The following is a 19,608-nucleotide window of genomic DNA, read 5'->3' on the forward strand; positions in this document are numbered from 1 at the left end:
CAGCAAGGAGATCGTGAATAATCACTTGGAATTCCTGAACTTGGGTAATAACAGACTTGCTATCTACCATTTTGTAGTCCAAAAACTTTGCATCAACGAACTTCTTCAACACGGCATCTTCAGTTTTGTATTTCTTTTCAAGCGTCCACAGTTCTTTTGACGTTTCCACACCACTGTACACGTTATACAAAGCATCCTCCAGCCCGTTTAGAATATAATTCTTGCACAAAAAATCTGAATGCTTCCATGCCTCAATCACGAGAAAGCGTTCAGTCTCTGGAGTTTCATCGGACAGCACAGGAACATCTTCCTTGATGAACTTTTGGAGACTGAGAGTAGTCAAGTAGAAGACCATCTTTTGCTGCCAGCGCTTGAAATTAATCCCGAAAAATTTTCCGAGTTTCTCCGGCGGTGCCAATGCTGTCAGTGTTGTTTGGCTCGTTGAGGCATTGGCAGTCACCATTGGAACAACTTGGTTCACATTATCATTAGTCATTTCTGTAAAAGAATGACACAAACGTTAAAATCACGTAGATTTTAATCTCCAATAGAGTACAAAACCACAAAGGTTTTACTCTCCAGAAACAGTGAGTACAAATACAGAAAATATATTAAATTCCTTAAGCTTGTTAGTAAACTATATTTGTAAAATAATTCTGAAAATATAAATGAACATAAATAGAAATGAAAAACAGAAACAGAATTTTAACTGAGCCCACTGAATTCACAGTGTTTCCTTAAGGAATTTAATCCCCTTCTAGTACCCAAGGTTGTGGATTATTTCCTCCCAGAATAGAACGAATTACACACTGGTGTAGTGGTACTTCAAACCCCAATGTTTCAGCAAGCACAAAGTTCAGTAGCAAATCACACTTACTGTTGCTTTGTTTAATGTTAAAAGTACGCAGAAGGAGGAGGAGAAACTCAGAAAATCGTATGGAAATTTTGAGCACAATAGTCTTGTATTTATAGCAAAAGTTGGGCTGAAATCTGAAGAGGTGCAACTCTTCAGAATGGTTGTTTATGCAAAACGGCCACAGCATAAATGTCATAACATAAATGGCTATTTACTCAACAATAAAGAGGGAAAATTGAAGAGGGTAGTTTAATTTTCAGTTACACAACTGAAAAACGGATTGGATTTAATATTAATATTTATTTTAATATTAATATTCTGTTGTAAAAACAAATATTTAATAATATTTCTGTTAATATTTTACTATTAACAAATAAATTTGGTCCAAAAAATTAATCAATCAATCGATCACTTGACCAAATCCAAATCCGAATCCGAATCCGAAGCCGAAGCCGAAGCCGAAGTCGAAGCCGAGCCGAGTGAGCGGCGACGACGACGGCGCGAGGCTTGCCTTCTTCTCAACTTTTTAATAGCTAGAAGAAGAGCAATTGCTTATATACCCATAAAAATCCTCTTCCTCTTCCAATATGGGACAATGTCCCTTTGCCAAGGGGAGAAACTTAAAATTTCACTTAAAAATTTCATTTTCCTCCATTTCCCATTCACCCTATTTTAAGCATATCATATACTTAAAATCCCAACAAAATGTTGGGACAGTCTTTTGTTTATATTGAAATTGAAACAACTGCGATTGCAAACTACTAAGCGAAATGAAAAAGAACTAAAGAAACTGAGCTAATCAGAATCCCATAGCTGGGTTACAGATCTGTAAGAGCAGAGAAAGGAAGAGAAAGGAAGAGAAAGAGATGACGAGAAGAGAGAGAATTGGAAAAAATCCCGTTGGTTCAATTAACCCCTGCTCAACTAGTTTGTTGAGCTTTATAACAAACTAGTCCAGCTGGCAACATCTGAGCCCTTGAAGTTCATTAACTAAAAATCAATCACGGCCGTTGATTTAGTGTTAGTTATTCCTGTACTTCTCCTCTCCGCTTCGAACTCCCTTGGCTACATTTCCCTTTATTTGCATTTCTCGGGTCACATACCATTCTCCTTCAATTAATCCTTATCCTCAAGGATTAGTATTAAACTCTGGAAATTTAGCTTTAATAAATTCATAGTCCTTTAATGTAGCATCCTCAAGGGGTAAGTTTGACCACCGAATAAGCACCTTAATAGCAGCAACATTTCCTTTTTGAACAAGGTGTCTTTGCAAGATTGCTACTGGTTTTACTAGGAATTGGCCTTCTTCACTGGTCATGGGCAAGACTGACTGGACCACTGCTCTAGAGCCAATTTTCTTTTTTAACAATGAAACATGGAAAACATGATGAACTTTAGAAGTAGGAGGCAGTAACAGTTTATAGGCAACTTGTCCAGCTCGACTCAAATCTGATAAGGTTCATAGTACTTGGAGCTAAGTTTCAAATTCTTTCTGAGAGCTAAGGATGTCTGTCTATAGGGCTGTAGTTTCAAACATGCCATATCCCCAACTTGAAACGCTCTTTCAGTTCTCTTTTGATCTGTATACAACTTCATTCTCTCCTGAGCTTTTTGCAAGTTATCCTTGAGTAATTGTTGCATTTGCTGTCTCTGCTCATCACATCAATAGCAGCAGGGACTGTAGTCTTCGAAAGAGGATCCATGGACAGTTGTGCAGGTGAGAAGCCATACAAAGCTTCAAATGGACTACAATGCAGACTGGTATGAAAATTGGTATTGTACCACCATTCTGCAAAATACAACCAATTCTTCCAATGAGTAGGTCGATGGCTAGTCATGCACCTTAAGTAATTCTCGATGCATCTATTCACTCGTTCAGTTTGACCATCAGTCCAAGGGTGGTAAGCTGAACTGTACAGTAGTTGAGTTCTCTTCAGTTTGAATAAGGCTTGCCAAAAGTTGCTGAGTAAAATCATATCTCTATCAGAGACTATGGATTCAGGCGTACCATGTAAAGTGTGGACTCTCTTCCAATACTTATTGGCTACATCAACAGCAGTAAAGGGGTGTGTTAAGGCCATAAAGTTATTTAGCCATTCGGTTCACCACAACAAAAATGACGTCCTTACTGGTACATTTAGGTAATCCTTCAATGAAATCCATAGAGATGTGTCTCCAAGCTTGATCAGAAATGGGGAGTGGTTACAGCAGCCCCGGATATGACACCTTTTCATCTTTATTCTTCTAACAAGTATCACACTCAGCTACATATTGGATGGTTATTTGTTTCATAAGAGGCCAGTAGAACAATTGAGCCAACCTCTTATAAGTTCCTAGTTGTCCTTAATGCCCTCCTATTGAAAAGTCATGGAAGATTTTAACAAGTTGTTGTCTGAGGGTGCCAGTGGTCCCAATGTAAATTTTGCCCTTTATCCTTAGAACTAGGGGTGTTCATCGGTCGGTACGGTACGGTATTTAGACATTTCGGTTCGGTATTTTCGGTATTCGGCTTCTTAAAATCCTATACCAATACCGTACCTAATTAAATTCGGTATGGTTCGATTTTTTCCCTTTCGGTTTCGATTTATTCGGTTCGGTAACTTCGGTTTATTCGGTTTGAATACTAACTAGTGTATAGAGATATACACTCTAATATTCTTAATTAAAGTACTCAAAAATACAAAACTGAAAATGTTTGTTGACAAAAGTTTTGTCCAAAACTACCAAACATCGACCCAAATAGAGAAAAATTGTACATAAAAGAATATTTGATCATTAGAAATGTCTTGTTACTTGTTTAGAGTTAATTGATGAACTTTGAGAATAAAGGAAAGTAAGATTTTAGATTTTTTATATTTATGTTATAATTGATAATATCTGTTTTGTGTAATATAATATATATTTCGGTACGGTATCGGTATTTCGGTATTTTATCTTAAAATACCAAATACCATACCTAATACCAATTTTTTTTAAAAACTTAAAACCAAATACCATACCAAATACCAAAATACCGTATACCAAATACCAAAATTTTCGATTTCGGTACGGTAATTCGGTATTTACCAAATTATGCCTAGCCCTACTTAGAACTCCAGAAGGATACTGCTAGATCTGGGGTCCTTGTAAATCAACTGCAAGCTGAGCAATCAACTCATCAGCTAGTGCATCTTTTTTATAGCTTTCACTAATTTCTTGCACCCAAACTGGCACATTCATGCTGATGGCAAAAATTGCTACTTGATGATGAGCTTCGGTAGGCAATGACTCAAACTGTCTTTAGAGTGCATCAGCTACTATATTCTCAGCCCCTTTTTTGTGCTGGACTTCATTGTCTAAGCCTAGGAGCTTAGTCAACCTTTTTTGTTGCATACTTGAGGTAACCTTCTATTCTAGCAAGTACTTCAGGCTATGATGATCAGTTCTCACCACAAAGTGCCTATACTGAAGGCAGTGCCTCCATTTATCTATGGCATTGAGTATAGCCATGTACTCTTTCTCATAGATGGACTTGTCCCTATGCCTTAGAGCTAGTACCTTGCTAAAATAAACTACTAGTCTCCAATTTTGCATCAGTACTGCCCCAATGCCTGAATGACATGCATCAGTCTCAACCACAAAAGGTTGAGAATAGTCAGGTAGAGCTAACACAGGGGTAGTGGACATGGCCCTTTTAAGATCTGCAAAAGCTTGATTAGCTTCTTCACTCCATCTGAAACCTTCTTCAAGAGATTTATCAAAGGTCTACAAATGGCACCAAAATTAGCCACATACATTCTGTAATATCTAGTCAGCCCCAAAAAACCCTCTAAGTGCCTTGATTGTGGTGGGCTTAGGCCAGTTCACCATGGCCTGCACCTTGCCAGGATCAATAGCCACACCATGAGCATTAATGACATGTCCCAGGTATTCAACTTGAGGCTGCCCAAATGAACACTTAGATCTTTTTGCATAAAGAGTATTTTTCTTCAATTTCTCAAATACAATGGCTAGATAGTCTGTATGATTCGCTAAAGACTGACTATAAACCAAGATATAATCGAAGAAAACTAACACAAACTTTCTTAGAAAAGGTAGGAAGACCTGATTCATCCATGCCTGAAATGTAGCAGGGGCATTGATAGTAGCCTATATTATACGATGTAGATGTTATTTATGCTCTAAGTTAACCATACTTTATTGATTATTTAAGTGCTAAATGATAATAAAATGCTCTAATTGAGATTTTCATGCTTTGTAGGAGCTACTCCGAGTTAGGAGGAGGATATAGAGTGTTTTGGGATCAAATAGGTAGATACAAGGCCAATCGAAAAGAGCCCAGATGAAAACGAGCAAGAAAAGGCGAAGAAAAAAATGGGCAACAGTCCACCGCGACCGCGGTCGGGCCGCGGCTGGAACGCAGTGGAACAAGGCGTAAAACAGAATGGTCTAAAACGACCGCGGTTGGCCCGCGACCGGGGTCGATCTGGAGAGTGCCAAGAAAGTCCAAGGGCCAAAGTGTAAAGCGTGGGAAACTTATCCTAACCCTATATAAACTCAACAAACTCGCCCAAGTTAAGGTTAAGCTTGTTTTTAGACTCAATTGGAGGCAAGAACAAGTGTAAGAAGATCAAGACACCATTAGAGTTTTTTATTCTTCTTCCTGTTATCATTAGTTTGTGAATTATGAATTATTTTATAGCTTTATCTTGTTTTACCATGAGTAGCTAAACATTTAATCTAGGGTTGATGGAACCAATTGTTGGATGAAGTCTTTATTACATTTTGATATAATTAAGCCCTTGATTAATCGTGTCTAGTTACCTTGTGTTTCTTGAGAAAGAATACTAGGTTAGATTGTTGTTGAACAACACCACTTTTGGGTAACTTAAGAGATTAATTACTTGAATTTAAAAGCAGGGTTAGAGATAATAAAGCTTTGGTGGGATAATTCTGAGTTGCATAGATTGGCAACTAGAGCAGTTCGAGAGAATGCTGCTAGTAAATTATCGTAATTGATCGAGAGATAATTGCGGTAACCTAGAACTCATATTCTTATAGAGTATTACGGCGAGATTATAGCGAACGTGTTAGGAGTTAATATGACAATTGGGGAAATCAATAACCCTAGACCATTCTACCATTGAATTCAAATTTATTCTTGATTATTGCTATTTTTGTTATCGTTTTTCGTTAGTTAACTAAATTCTACTCATTATCCATTAAAAATCTTGCATTCGGGGATTGTTTGAGCTATTTATTAGCAGTGTTAAAAGTTGTAGTAAATAGGTTAGTTCCCTTTGGGATTCGACTCCGGACTAAACCGGATTATATATTTGCAGCGATCGCTTAGTACTTTTATAAGGCGTAGTTGGGCGTGATCAGGCATTTGTAAGCCCAAATGGCATTACTCTGAATTCATAGTGCCCCAAGTGAGTTCTGAATGCAGTTTTATACACATCTTTTGCCTTCTTAGATAGTACCCTGCTCTGAGATCCACCTTGGAAACGATTATTGAACCATGCAACTCATCTAAAAGATCATCCACAATGGGTATTGGGTACTTGTCTTTAATAGTAATGTCTTTTAACCCCTTGCAATCTACACAAAACCTCCATGTCCCATCTTTTTTCTTTACTAATAAAGCCGGAGAAGAAAAGGGAGATTGGCTTGGTTGAATGGTTCCACTTAGCAGCATCTCTGCTACCTGTTTCTCTAGTTCTTCCTTTTGATAGTAATTATACATGTATGGAATCAGGCTCACTGGTGTAGCACCAGGTGTTAATGGAATCTGGTGATCTAAGGATCTGACAGGAGGCAATGCCTTTGGTTCTGCAAAAACTTCATTGTACTTGCCAAGTACCTCATGTATTTGATCAGCTATGCCTTCTAATTCTGGTAATTGGTTCACACTTACCATGAACAAATGAGTCATTAGTGTATGCCCTTTCCTCAGAAGTTTCCCCATAGAACTCCCACTGATCAAGCTCAAACTACCTGCTTCAGGTATGGCATGTAGTACAGTCTTATTTCCCTTCCTCCCAATTGTAACACATTTTTTTCATGATCGAATTTGGTGGGATTATATTTTTTCATCCAATCGTTGCTTAACACTATATCACACACACTCAATTAGATGATTCTCAAATCTTCTTGGAACTATTTACCTTGCATTTTCCAGCTAAATCCTGCACAGATAGCATTGCACATGACATAATTTCCATCTGCAACAGTCACTCTCATTAGTGGGTTGTAAATGGGTACATGTCCAGTGTCCTTCACTGCTTGCTCATCAATAAAACTATGAGTGCTTCCAAAGTCAACTAACAATGTTAGACTCATATTTTTGCTAATGCTCCTGACCAAGATCGAGTTCACTCCAGAATTACTTCTTGCCAAAGCACTAAGACAAATGGCTTCTAGCACTTCTTGTTGAACCTCTCCTTCAATTAGGATTTCAGTTAAATTAGGATCCCCTATTTGAGTCTCAAGTTGATCTACTATAGCCTCAGGGCTATTTTCATTCTCCCCAAATAAATAGTTTAGTTGCTTGTTTCTGCATTGATGCCCAGGTGCATACTTTTCTCCACATTTGAAGCATAGATGATTAGTCTTTCTATATTCATAAACCTCAAGGTTCAATCTATAAGTGCTTGTTTTATTAGCTGGCATGGTGGAAACCTTGTCAGTTGAGGCAACTTCAATATTAGTGTAAGGTTTTCTTGTGGTTTTTTTCTTTTTACTTACAGCCTCAAGAGCCTTCTCTTGCATCCTTGCCTATTCTATAGCACCATTTAAGGTTGTTGGTTTAAAAAATTTGACAGCATATTTGATTTCTTCTTTGAGAGATCCCACAAAACTAGACAGGAAGTGGGACTCATTCAAAGCAGGATTCCTGATGAGCATATGAGCCTTGAGTTCCTCAAATTTTTCCAGAAACTCCTCAACTGACCCTTTCTGTTGGAGTTTTTTAAACTCTTCTACAACATCCTCCATCAAATTCTCACCAAACCTAAGACACAATTCCTCCTTAAATTCCCCCCACGTCACAACCCAATTGCTCACAGTTATGGAATTAAACCACACTTCGGCTAATCCATTCAAATAAAGAGCAGCGGCTTCAACCTTAAAATTCTCAGCGGTCTTATACAAATTAAAATATCGCTCGCATTTTCGAAGTCATACCTTGGGTTTCTGGCCTTCAAAACTAGGCAATTCCCTCTTGGGAGGTGGGACTAGAAATACAGCTTGTCTATTCGGCCTATCCTCCTGCACGGGAAGAGGAAGCAACCCTCCTCCATTTGGATTTGCCGGTGGCTTCTCCAAAGCAGTTAGTCTGTCCAATATCAATTCCAAGGTTCCTTGAATGCCCATTTGTGTTTGCTGTAAATTCTGTTGCCCAGCAGTTAACCTAACTAGCACCTCCTCGTGTTGAGTAATCTTGGCATCTATAGTTTGCATCCTCGTACTATCCACCATCGTTTAATCCACAAGTTGCAGGTTCGGTGGCTCTAATACCAAATGTCATCTCAATAATAAGAAATTCAATCAAATTTTGGGATATATTTCTGTTTGTATTGAAATTGAAACAACTACGATTACAAACTGCTAAGAGAAATGAAAAAGAACTAAAGAAATTGAGCTAATCAGAATCCCATAGCTGGGTTACAGATCTGTAAGAGCAGAATTAGAAGAGAAAGGAAGAGAAAGAGATGAGAAGAAGAGAGAGAATTGGGAAAATTCTCGTTGGTTCAATTTACCCCTGCTCAACTAGTTTGTCGAGCTTTATAATAAACTCGTCCAGCTGGCAACATCTGAGCCCTTGAAGCTCATAACTAAAAATCAATCACGGCCATTGATTCAGTGTTAGTTATTCCTGTACTTCTCCTCTCAGCTTCGAACTCCCTTGACTACATTTTCCTTTATTTGCATTTCTCAGGTCATGACATTTCTTTCATTTATTCAATTAAATAAAGATAACTTTGCATAGTGGAGATTTGTTGGAGTTTTAATATTACGATCATTCGATGCAATTTCAGGTGAGCCCTTTTCAAAAATCAAAAGAAATTTGTCCTCCTTTGTGTAGCAGCAAGTTCAGAAATATTATTTTTATTTTTCTAAAAATCCTTTTTTTTTTTTTTTGTTTAGTTGGTGACTCTCAATTTCCTTTTACTATAAATTTTACATAGTTGAAAATGGTGGAAATTGAGAGTTCATGAATTATGTATTTTTATCTTAGGTAATCAATATAAATTAAAAATGAATTAAAAATACTTTATAGTTACGTCAATTTAAAATAAAATACAATAGTAATCAGCTTTTTATAGTGCTAACAGCTTTAAGGATATTATAGTCTTTTTAATAGAAAAAAGTGCTTAACAATACTTGTTTATCAAACACTTCAATTGGTCAAATATAATTTACCTTTTCAAATTAAAATAGGACATTACAACTTCAATCGATGGAAGTATGAATTTCAGCTTCTTTAACATCATTTAGAAATTTTAAGAAAGGTGAATCTCAATAAGTTACTCCTATCTGGTTGACCAAAGGGGTAATTTATCTCAAAAGAAACGGAATTGGAGAGGCTTAGAGCCAAACAAATTACAAAAGGCATTGTATTGTAATAATACCGCTATTAAATGGTATAATTAGCCGTTTCTTTCACACAAATTGTATTCCCTCCCTCTCTAACGGTCACCTTTTTCAAGATTATATTCAAAACCCTCTTCTCATTTCCACCCCAAAACACAGATTTTGCTCTGTCTCTCTCATTTTCTTCATTCTTGATCCTCATGGAAGACAAGCAGGAAGCTCAATCCATTTTAGAGAGTAAAGAAGAGAAGAAAATTCCAGTGTTTACAGTGCTAAAGAATGGTGCCATTCTCAAGAACATTTTCCTCCTTGACAACCCCCCTTCATCTTCATCTTCTTCTTCAAATCAAGAAACAGCAGAATTTGAAGAGATTTTGGTGGTTGGTAGACACCCAAATTGCAACATTACGTTGGAACATCCAAGCATCAGCAGATTTCACCTCCGTATTCACTCTAAACCCTCCTCTCTCTCCCTCTCTGTTACTGATCTCTCTTCAGGTATTCTGCCTTTAAACTTCTTCTCTAAAGTTTGCCTCCTTTTTTTATAGATTATTTATGGGTTTTTCCAGTTTTCTATCGCTATCTTTAATTGGGTATTTGTGTTTGCTTTCATCTTTTGGAGGATGTCTGTATTCAATCATCATATATGGTTCTTGAAACATCATTTTATAGTTTGCTATTTAAAAATGATCTTCTTGATTTTTTATGGTGATTTGAGTTATTTTCTTGAATTTTATCCTACTCTTGTTTGCAGTAGATTCATTCTAATCCTCATATATGGCTCTTGAAGAAGGTCTAAATTCTTGATATCTTGAGGGTTTCTATAGTTTCTTCTTTTTGCATTTGATGGCAACTTTGGCTTTATCAATGTGTCATCTTTCAATAATTTTGTTATTGTTGCATTTTTCTTGATGATCACAAAATTTGTGAATTATATGAAGATTTTTCGAAATCTCTACCCATATCTTGATTGTTACAGAATTTTAGTTGTTGAATGGGGTTTTATGAGTCTGTAGTATTACAGACTCTTTGTACAGTTTATTGAGTAGGTTAAATGATGCCGCTTACGATGTATCTGTTTTTGTTTCCTGTAGATACTCTGTAATGATGCATGTCTTTGGAGTTCTGTAATAGCATGTGAACTTTAAACTCTTGAAATCTTGTTGGCTATTATCTTTTTTCTTTTTTATTTTGGGAGGGGCCGCGCGAACATAAATTATGACGTAGGCTCGGCCACTTGGGCCGACCTTAGGCTGGCACCCCTCCAACCATTTTTCCCAATTGATTAAGATTTAAGCGATAACTACTGATGTCAAAGCCCATTTTTGTGTGAAGGTCTTATCTCTCTCCAATTGCATTCTTGTTTAGACCATTTCATCTTGCTTCTTTCGGTTAATCAGTAAGGTCATTTCATCTTGTCCTTTGTAGTTCATGGGACATGGATTTCTGGTAAGAAAATCGAATCAGGAGCTCGAGTGGAGTTGAAAGAAGGTGATAGGCTGCAACTTGGAGGTTCAAGCAGGGTTTACAGGCTTCACTGGGTTCCAATCAGCCGCGCATATGATATGGAGAATCCATTTGTACCAGAAAACACACAGGAGGAACAACATCAGGTGAGCTGAAGCAGTAGTAATATCTTCAAAATATATAGGTTCAGAATTATGGTTCAGTCTCCATTTTTTTTTTCTTTTTTGTTTGCTCTATTTTTTATTCTTTGCCTTGTTGTGCAATGTGCATTTATTGATTCTCTAGGATGGGAGTGGCTTTTCTTCCCAGAATGACCAAATCCAGAAAGAGGATGATGATATGGTGCAGGGTCTAGACTCATCATTTTCTGGTATGAGTTCGTTACCGCGTGTGAGAAGTTTGACTCCGCCAGCTCCTCCACTGCTTGAGCAAATGAGTTCTCCATTTCCTGATAATTACGAGGCAGCAAACAGAAATAATCTACCTGGGAATATCCATGAAGAAGGTGAAATCAGTTTGCTGCAGCCTGCTTCTTACCAACCTGACAAGGAAAATAGTGCACCAGAAGCGCTTCTTGTCTCAGAACAGTCCAAAACAGAAAATGTAGTAGATGGTACTCCGGAAAGATCACCGCAAAGATGTTCAAGCATTTGGTCTAGAAGGGGAAAACTTTTCAGTGTTCAGATTCAAACTGGTAGAGATAGGGCAATGAATGAAAATGTTGACATGGAAACTGAAGTCGAATCGCTTAATCGTGAAAGAGCAGGAATTAATTCAGTTTCTAAAGATCTTTTTGCTAGTGGAAACAAGGATAAAGAGGAAGAGGTCTTTACTCCTGACAAAGAGAACAGTACTCCTAGTTCTCTCTTCCTTGGATCCATGAAGAAATCGTGTCTTTCTGAGATGATAAATGGATCAGATAGTAAGTCTGTGCTTTCTAATATGGATGAGAACGAAGAGAATTTCACTCCGGACAAGGAGAATAGGACACCAAACACTCGTTTGCTGAGGTCGATGAAGAAGATGGGAAGCCAGCATCAAGTTAAGCATCCAAAACCCTTTAAATCCTCATCTCTGAAAAATGTGGTTGAGCCAATGGCCAGTCGAGCTGAAGGTCTTGTATCCCACAAAAAAGAGAAGCTAGGATCAACTACTAAATCAACATGGTCTGATATGGATGACAATGATGAAGAAATGTTCACTCCAGATAAAGAAAATATGACACCTGGTACTCATTTTATGAGAGCAATGAAGAAAATAGCAATGTTGGAAGATGTTCAGCATCTAGAAGCGTTTAAATTTCCTCTTAACAGTGTAGTTGATTCCATATTCCATCACAATGGAACTCCAAACCTTGCTTCCAGAAATCTAGAGAGATCGGAGGTAAACACAGTGAAGAACAGAATGGATAGGGTGCCTTTTCAGTCACTTCTTGTGAACAGCCCCGCAAAGACCAGCTCAATATCTCCACATGAGGACCTTAAGTTGAGTGACAGTCCTATCAAGTATCCAGAGACTAAGGAGGCATGCCCCTTCTCTGTAAGTTCAATATCAAACTTTTTATGCTGAAAACGCTTTTTTCTTCTAAGAGTAGAATAGACAGAGGCATGTTTCCAAGCTGCAGTACTTGTCATCATTAGCTTCTGAGAGGTCGTAGATTTGGAGGTGTCTTTTTGAAATGAGTTTTGGCTAGGATGCATTTCTTCTGGCTGCATTTGTTTTAGTTTCTCTTCCACTATATTCTTTTGAGACAAGTTGAGTCACACAGCAAATTTGTTGGTTCAAAGGATTAGCTAATAATGTTATTCAAGCGTTCTTCTTTGTTCAAACCTTAAAAGTTAACAGTTAGTTTGACTCTCTGGTGTAAATGTAGAAACTTGAAGATCTCTAATTTGTGTCCGAAAATTTATCTGCAGAATAACAGTGTCGTGGAACAGAATAGGACGTGGACCATGGTAGTAGACACTGGTTCTTTGCTGAATAAAGAATCAAGGAAAAGTTTGCAGCTGCTGCAAGGTCTCAAGGGGACACACCTGATAATACCAAGAACCGGTAATGAATTACCCCTGAAAGTTTCATCATTTTCAAATATGTCCATCATATTGGTCTAGACTGCCTGCTTTGGCTGATCATTACCTGCTCCTTGTCAACAGTTGTAAGAGAATTGGACTGCATGAAGAGACGTGCTAGCCTGTTTAGAAAGACAACAGAGGTATCTGCAGCATTAGAATGGATAGAAGACTGCATGGTAAATGCAAAGTCATGGATTCACGTACAGAGTTGCGCGGAAGAAACAAGATCAGTGGCGCCAACTCCTCCTGCTACTGCTCCATTGTCTTTGTTCAATGAGGAGAATGGCATGTTCCCTATTGGTGGCTCTCTTCCATTTTCTCCACATAGTGGTCTAATGGAATCTGCCTCACCCACAGCAGAAGATCATATCCTTGAATATGCCCTCTTCTTCAAAAGAACCAACAAGAACGGACAACTCGTCCTCCTTAGCAATGATCTTACCATGAAAATCAAGGCCATGGCAGAAGTAAGACCATAACCACCCATCTACCTTTTCAATATTCAATTTTCCAAAACAAAAAGCTGTATGTGATGAATTCTTCTACCTAATGTTAATTGACGCGCAGGGTTTGAACTGTGAGACAGCAGAAGAGTTTCGCGAGAGCTTAGTGAACCCATTCTCTGAGCGGTTTCTTTGGAAGGACAGTTCTCCTAGGGGAAGGACTTGGTCATGCGAGGATGACTTTGTTCTTAGGGAAACATACTACCGTGGCCCTCCGAAAAAGACAGGAGAAGCTGCAAAAGGGCTGAAGCTCATATTGCTCCATAATTCTCATTATAGGCACATATGTTCAGCCAGCTGAACCAATTAGTTAGCTGTTTGCTGTTACAGCCCATTGAATCTTTCATGCTATGCTCTCAAGTGCCAATGATTCACTATTTTTGGAACCTTTTATTATTGCAATAAAATGGTTGTTTGCTTCTTCTTTTTTTGAAAATCTGGGTAAATCATAAATTTTTAGTTCATTCTTGTTTGGTTGTTTCTTCTTCCTTTTTTTTTTTTTGTCTTTTTTGTGCAAATCTGTGTAATTCATAAATCTTCGGTCCACGCTTTCTTTCTTTGTTTTATTAACCCCCACCCCAAAAAAATTTTAAAAAAACAGAAAAAGGAAGAAGTGACAAATTATATTACACAGTTTGGTGGTAAATTATTAGCATCTGATTTGCTCTGCTAAAAGGAACATAATTCCCTTGGCTTAAGTAATTGGGGAAGATTCTGATATCAATCAAGATTCTTGTAAAGGCTGTATCATCTTCGGTAAAACTACTTTAGCCAGTTAACGAGTAATCCTTTTTTACTTGCTGCAACTGAACAGACTCATATAGCAACAATGATACTAAAAATTTTAAGAAAAACAATTTTAGTTATTCTGAGAAACCAATGACATGATGATAGAATAGATAGCTACACTGAATCAAATACAAATTGGATACTGGTTGATGTTATTCCAGTTCAGTAGAACTCATATATTTTGCAGCCTTGTGAGGGGGGTATTCACATGATCCAGATAGCAGAAACGAAAATGAGCTATCCGACTCGTCAAATGGTGGTCGAGGGAACTCTTGAAACCCATTAAGATTGCTAGTATCAAAGTTCAAAGGCGAGAAATAACTGCCTGGATCATCTGCAGCGCTTTTTATATCCCTAGGATCTTGAAACTCATTGCCATGTGAAGCATTTACCTTAAAATCTTCACGTCGCGCTTTCATGGTGACTTCACTTGTTTGGCCTTGGTCAGATGTCCCCGCAGATCCTTTAGTTTCATCCAGCGGAACTGCAGGAGTATGACCTTGAAAAAGGGCAATGTGTCCGAAAAGCTTATCTTTCCTAGAAAATGTTGTTCCGCAGGAACAAAGCCATTTATCCTTACCACAATGCTTTTCATGTGTTTTAAGATCAGCAATAACCGAAAATTTCTTTATATTACATCTACTGCAAGTATAGGCTTTCTCACAGTGGGTTCTCTTGTAATGGTTTTTCACACATAAGATGGTCTTCAGAGGCTGGAACTTCTTATGCTCCTTATTGCGCTTGCATCCAACATTAGGACAGGAATACCTTTTGATGAGTGTTGGCTCGGAGCTTGGTTCTTTATGAGGCTTTGCAAGAGCTGCTGGAGTCTTGTACTCATCACCATGACCTCTCATGTGCATCCGCAAATTGGCATCCCTCTTAAATCCCTTGCCACAAATTGTGCAAAAGTGAGTGTGTGGTGCAAGGATTTCCTCCTTCTCCAACTGCAGAATCTCATAGGAACCGGGAGGAAGGTTCTCTTCTTCCTCAGCTTCATCTTCATCTTTTGATTCATGTCCATCAACAGCGTGGTTTTGTTCAATCCCACAATCTCTCAACTGGTCAACGTGGTTTGACTGATCTTCCACTTTAGTGACACCGCCATCATTACATGGCAGTCCCCCGCCATTAGTACATGTAGCAGAAGGAACTGTGACGCAACCAAACTGCACAAGTTGGCTAGCAACAGGGCTCACGGAGGAAAGTGTGTGCTTCATAGTTGGAAGAAGACTTCCTGCAGTTGATACCAATTGGACTATAATAGAAGTAAGGTCCGCTGTGATTAACTGTTGCTGCTGAACTATAAGGTCATTTCCCTGAAGCCCAGTCTGACCTCTCCGCCCAACAATCAAATGCACTAGTTCCTGGAGCTGATGAATCTTTTGCTCGAGAAACGAAAGGTTGTTTAGCAAAGTACTTGGATCCCAGTCTTTTGTGCTGGTCGAATCATTATTTTCATTCATCTGATTCCCATGTTGATCCATCTGATATGTCTGTTTTGGTTGAGTAAATCCAGAAAACTGTTGCTCAATCCTGGTCTGTTGATCCAAATAAGAGGAACCTTCCCACTTCTGCGCATGCAGATTGAAATTGGTAAATGAATGGTTATCTGAGGGCATAATTTTCAGTAATTCATTGCCAGATGAAGACGGCTTTGTCCAAGGATCTTCACTAAGACTGTCATCAGGATCCATATCCGAATCTGCTTCCTAAAGTAAAAAAAAGACTGCACAAAGAAAAGTTGGAAAGCAAAGAAGATTAAGAGCACTTTATCAATCAATCAAATCCATATGACACAACCATGAAAACAGTATTATTCAGTAACATATGAATTAATTGAATATACTTTACATTAAAATCATCGGGAGAGTACTCAAGATCGCAACTTTAAAAGCATAAAAAAAACAAAGAAAAGAACATCAAAGACACGGTGTTTATGATATGATACGCCGAGAATGATCATACACGAGTAGCATAGTACCAGGTACAGGTGGGTAACATTAACTTCTAACAAGCTAATGTTAAAAGGTAACTATACTGCGCCATCCCTGTTCGACACAGCTACATCAAGGCAATCACACAGTCTAACTAATAGGATAGATGGTACAACTGCGACCAAATTCATTCTTTCTAATAAAGTTCAAACCAAAAATCTGGTGTTTCAATTTACATATTTCTACTCATAGTATGTTCTTTATCATCTCGACTTCTAATTCAATTGTCATATATCCAGCTACTAAAAAAAATTCTTCTTTCTTTTTTCTTTATAAAAGTGAATATCCCACAGTAAACTTCCACAAAAACAATAAAAACCAAAAAAAAAAAACAAATTCCAGTAATTTTCAAGTCTAATGATTGAGTTAGAACTTAGGTTCAATCCAAAGTCAACGAACCCCCCCCCCCCCCNACAGGTGGATTCATGATTATATAGGCTACACAAAGAAATGCCTAAATCATCTCTAAGACCAAACAATTACTATTTCGCTTTGCACACACACACACACACACACACAAACACACACACCAAACAAAACCTACCTCCCATTCTTTTCCCATATACGGGCCAATCTAACCCCCAAAAAAAGTTTTGACTTCTATGCCCAACCACACCCTNTTCTGTATTTATGTCCACAGGAAATCACATAGTCAACTCATCAAAGACTAGACTTTTCAGCAAGAAATCATTATAGGATCATAGAAAAAGTGAATTAAAACCACATGAAAATCATGAAACTCACCAGATTGAAGGCTAATGCTTAATCTTTCTGTTCAGAGATGTAGGAAAGCGAAAGAGAAAAGTTGTTGAACCCCAGTTCATATATATAATAGGAGTAAGCAAGCGTATTTGATTCCTCCTACCGATTTGTACCCAAACAGAGTCTAAGGCCTACTTACTGATGGGACCCACTGCTCTCCCAGAATATTCTGACTTCACTTCTGGTAAAAATTTAGTCGCAACTAGAGTTTAAAAAAAAAAAAAAACAAAATACATAGTTTAGTCGTTGACCTTATATCCAAATCTCTGTTACACCCCTCTGTATCACGGGCAACCTTTTACACGCTCAATTTCTTAGAAGTGTGTCAATAACACACCATTTTGCTTAGCTGGCATGTGCGTATTTAACACAAAAAATAAAAGTGACAAAGATAAACCTTTTGTCCAAAATCTTATTTAAGTGTTATCTGTCAAACTTAAACCAAAATGGAGATTATTATAAAAAAATAAAGACAAAAATATAAACAAGAGAAAGAAAAGGAAAAGGCCATCTGGTCTAATTTGCCGACAGCTTCACCATAAAGAAGATAAAGCCCAATCTACAAATTTACACCATAATATTCAAACAAATAAGGTAATTTAGGGCATTTCCAATGGTGCACTATTTTTTGCATCAAATCTAAATTTGGTGTAAAATTTGATGTTGGTGTAACACTATTCATCAACATCAAATTTGATTTATTATTATTTTATCCTTTTTATTTTTATTTTGAACTTTTAATTTATCACATATTGTGTATACAATTAATTTTTATATTAAGATCTTTATAATTTTAAATTAAATTATCTTTAAAATAAATTAATATTTATTTNAACAAGCCGACTATTTTCTGATTGTAATAAATGATTATATATGTGGTGAATGTGAATTATATGTGATGAATATGGAAAAAAGAAAAAAGATAGAATTTGTTTTGAAGGAAATAAAAAATAAAATTTAAATAGAAGATAATAACATAATATAGAAGAGAGAGAAGAATATAAAAAGAAATATTCTTTTTTGGTGTAAAAAATGTGTAATGGTTGGAGTAAATTTGGTGTTACACCATTTTGGTGTGAAATTTGGTGTTAGGGTTGGAGATGGTCTTAGTCATCTTCTCTATCTTTTCCTTTTCCATTCAGAAATTTCGACGATTTGTGGTGGTGTCAAATTTTTGAATCATCATTTGGGAGGAGAAAGTTTTGAACCTCCATTGTTGGGGTTTCTTGAGTTTTCGAATCGGCGCTTGGGCGGAGAAATCTCGCAACAATGTTGGAAATTGTTCCGAATTGTTGAGCTTGTTTACTGAATTAAATTTTTATTGTTGTTCTGAAATTGATTTTAATAGTTATTGGGCTTAAACTTTTGAATCAGCTGTTGGGTTTGTCAAAATTCGAACCTGTGTCAAAAAAATTCAAATTATAATTTTAAGTTGTCGGTTCAATGAATGTGAAGGTGATGTGATGAGTGGTGCTAGCTATGGTGGTGGTGGTCACCTGTGATGATGCGCAGGAGAAATGGGGGAGCAGAGAGCTAATTTAGTTTTTCTATAATAAAAAAAAGGTTCTCTTGTAGCCATAATTTGGGACCTAATGAATTTGTGGAATTGAAACCTGATGCATTTGTAGAAAAATATGAAATTATTATACAAAGACTGCTCTCGACATCGGTGGCCGGAGTGGATTCTCCGACGAGTTGGGTGGGGAGTCCTTCTCTTTTTGATGAATTCTTTTTATTTTTCTACTTTTAAGTTAGTGACACGTGTCACACCCTTATTCATGCGTGACACACACATGTTTAAAAAAAGTGGTCAAACACAGAAGTGGTACTTCTAAAAGGTTGGGTGTGCAAAAAGATTGCCTGTGGTAGAGAGGTATGTAACAGGGATTTGAATGCAAGGTCAATGGATAAACTATGTATTTTGCCAAAATAGAAACATAAATCTTTTATTACTCAGTAATGATTAAATATTATAGGTAGTAGAGTTTAAATTTTCTTATAATATCACGTCACCAAAAAGTATCTACAAACAAGTTTTCTTATATAAATTTTATTATGTTTAAAACTAAAAACTAATACTTGCTGATAAAGGCAACATGATGATGTGATTTCTTACACTAATGATGCATATAACTTAGTGGGCGTTTGGACACGAGAATTGTAAAATTCCCAAAAAAAATAAAAAAAAATCAAGTGAAAATGGTATTTGAAAATTAGAGTTATGTTTGGACATGAATATAATTTGGGTTATTTTTTAAGTTCTGTGAGTGATCTGAGTGAAAATTTTAAAAAACAGCTTTTTGGAGTTTTTCATATTTTCAAGAAATTCCAAAATGCATCTTCAAGTGAAAATTGGAAATTTTATGAACAAACGCTGATTTCGAAAAAAGTGAAAATATTTCGAAAAAAAGGAAAGAATTTCTTATGTCCAAACGGGCTCTTTGACTTTAGTTAATATATATATATATATATATATATATATATATATATATATATATATATATATATATATATATATATCATAATTGTTAAAATTCGATATAAACACGAAATAAGTATTCACCCTATGTTAATGGTCTATTCTTGTT

General features: G+C 36.9%; 3 protein-coding genes across 3 annotated transcripts; 1 reads left to right on the plus strand and 2 right to left on the minus strand.

Annotated features, from left to right (window-relative positions):
• Nucleotides 1–1,655: 1,655 nt before the first annotated feature.
• On the minus strand, nt 1,656–2,937 carry LOC109206595. The gene is made up of 4 exons (XM_019369433.1): nt 2,728–2,937; nt 2,392–2,506; nt 2,085–2,305; nt 1,656–1,682 (listed from the first exon to the last, which is right to left on the minus strand). The coding sequence occupies exons 1-4, from the start codon at nt 2,935–2,937 to the stop codon at nt 1,656–1,658; spliced, it is 573 nt and encodes a 190-aa protein (XP_019224978.1).
• Nucleotides 2,938–9,497: 6,560 nt separating this feature from the next.
• Nucleotides 9,498–13,908, plus strand: LOC109206600 (FHA domain-containing protein PS1-like). The gene is made up of 6 exons (XM_019369440.1): nt 9,498–9,928; nt 10,859–11,043; nt 11,183–12,436; nt 12,814–12,949; nt 13,051–13,436; nt 13,537–13,908. Exons 1-6 carry the CDS (start codon nt 9,631–9,633, stop codon nt 13,771–13,773), a joined length of 2,496 nt encoding a protein of 831 aa, XP_019224985.1. The 5' UTR covers nt 9,498–9,630; the 3' UTR covers nt 13,774–13,908.
• A 383-nt stretch (nt 13,909–14,291) lies between these two features.
• LOC109206601 (protein SENSITIVE TO PROTON RHIZOTOXICITY 1) lies at nt 14,292–17,103 on the minus strand. Its single transcript, XM_019369441.1, has 2 exons — nt 17,003–17,103; nt 14,292–15,990 (listed from the first exon to the last, which is right to left on the minus strand). Exon 2 carries the CDS (start codon nt 15,956–15,958, stop codon nt 14,414–14,416), a length of 1,545 nt encoding a protein of 514 aa, XP_019224986.1. The 5' UTR covers nt 15,959–15,990; nt 17,003–17,103; the 3' UTR covers nt 14,292–14,413.
• Between the last annotated feature and the right edge of the window lie 2,505 nt (nt 17,104–19,608).

The sequence above is a fragment of the Nicotiana attenuata genome, unplaced genomic scaffold (genome assembly GCF_001879085.1).
Source record: "Nicotiana attenuata strain UT unplaced genomic scaffold, NIATTr2, whole genome shotgun sequence".
NCBI classification, from domain to species: Eukaryota; Viridiplantae; Streptophyta; class Magnoliopsida; order Solanales; family Solanaceae; genus Nicotiana; species Nicotiana attenuata.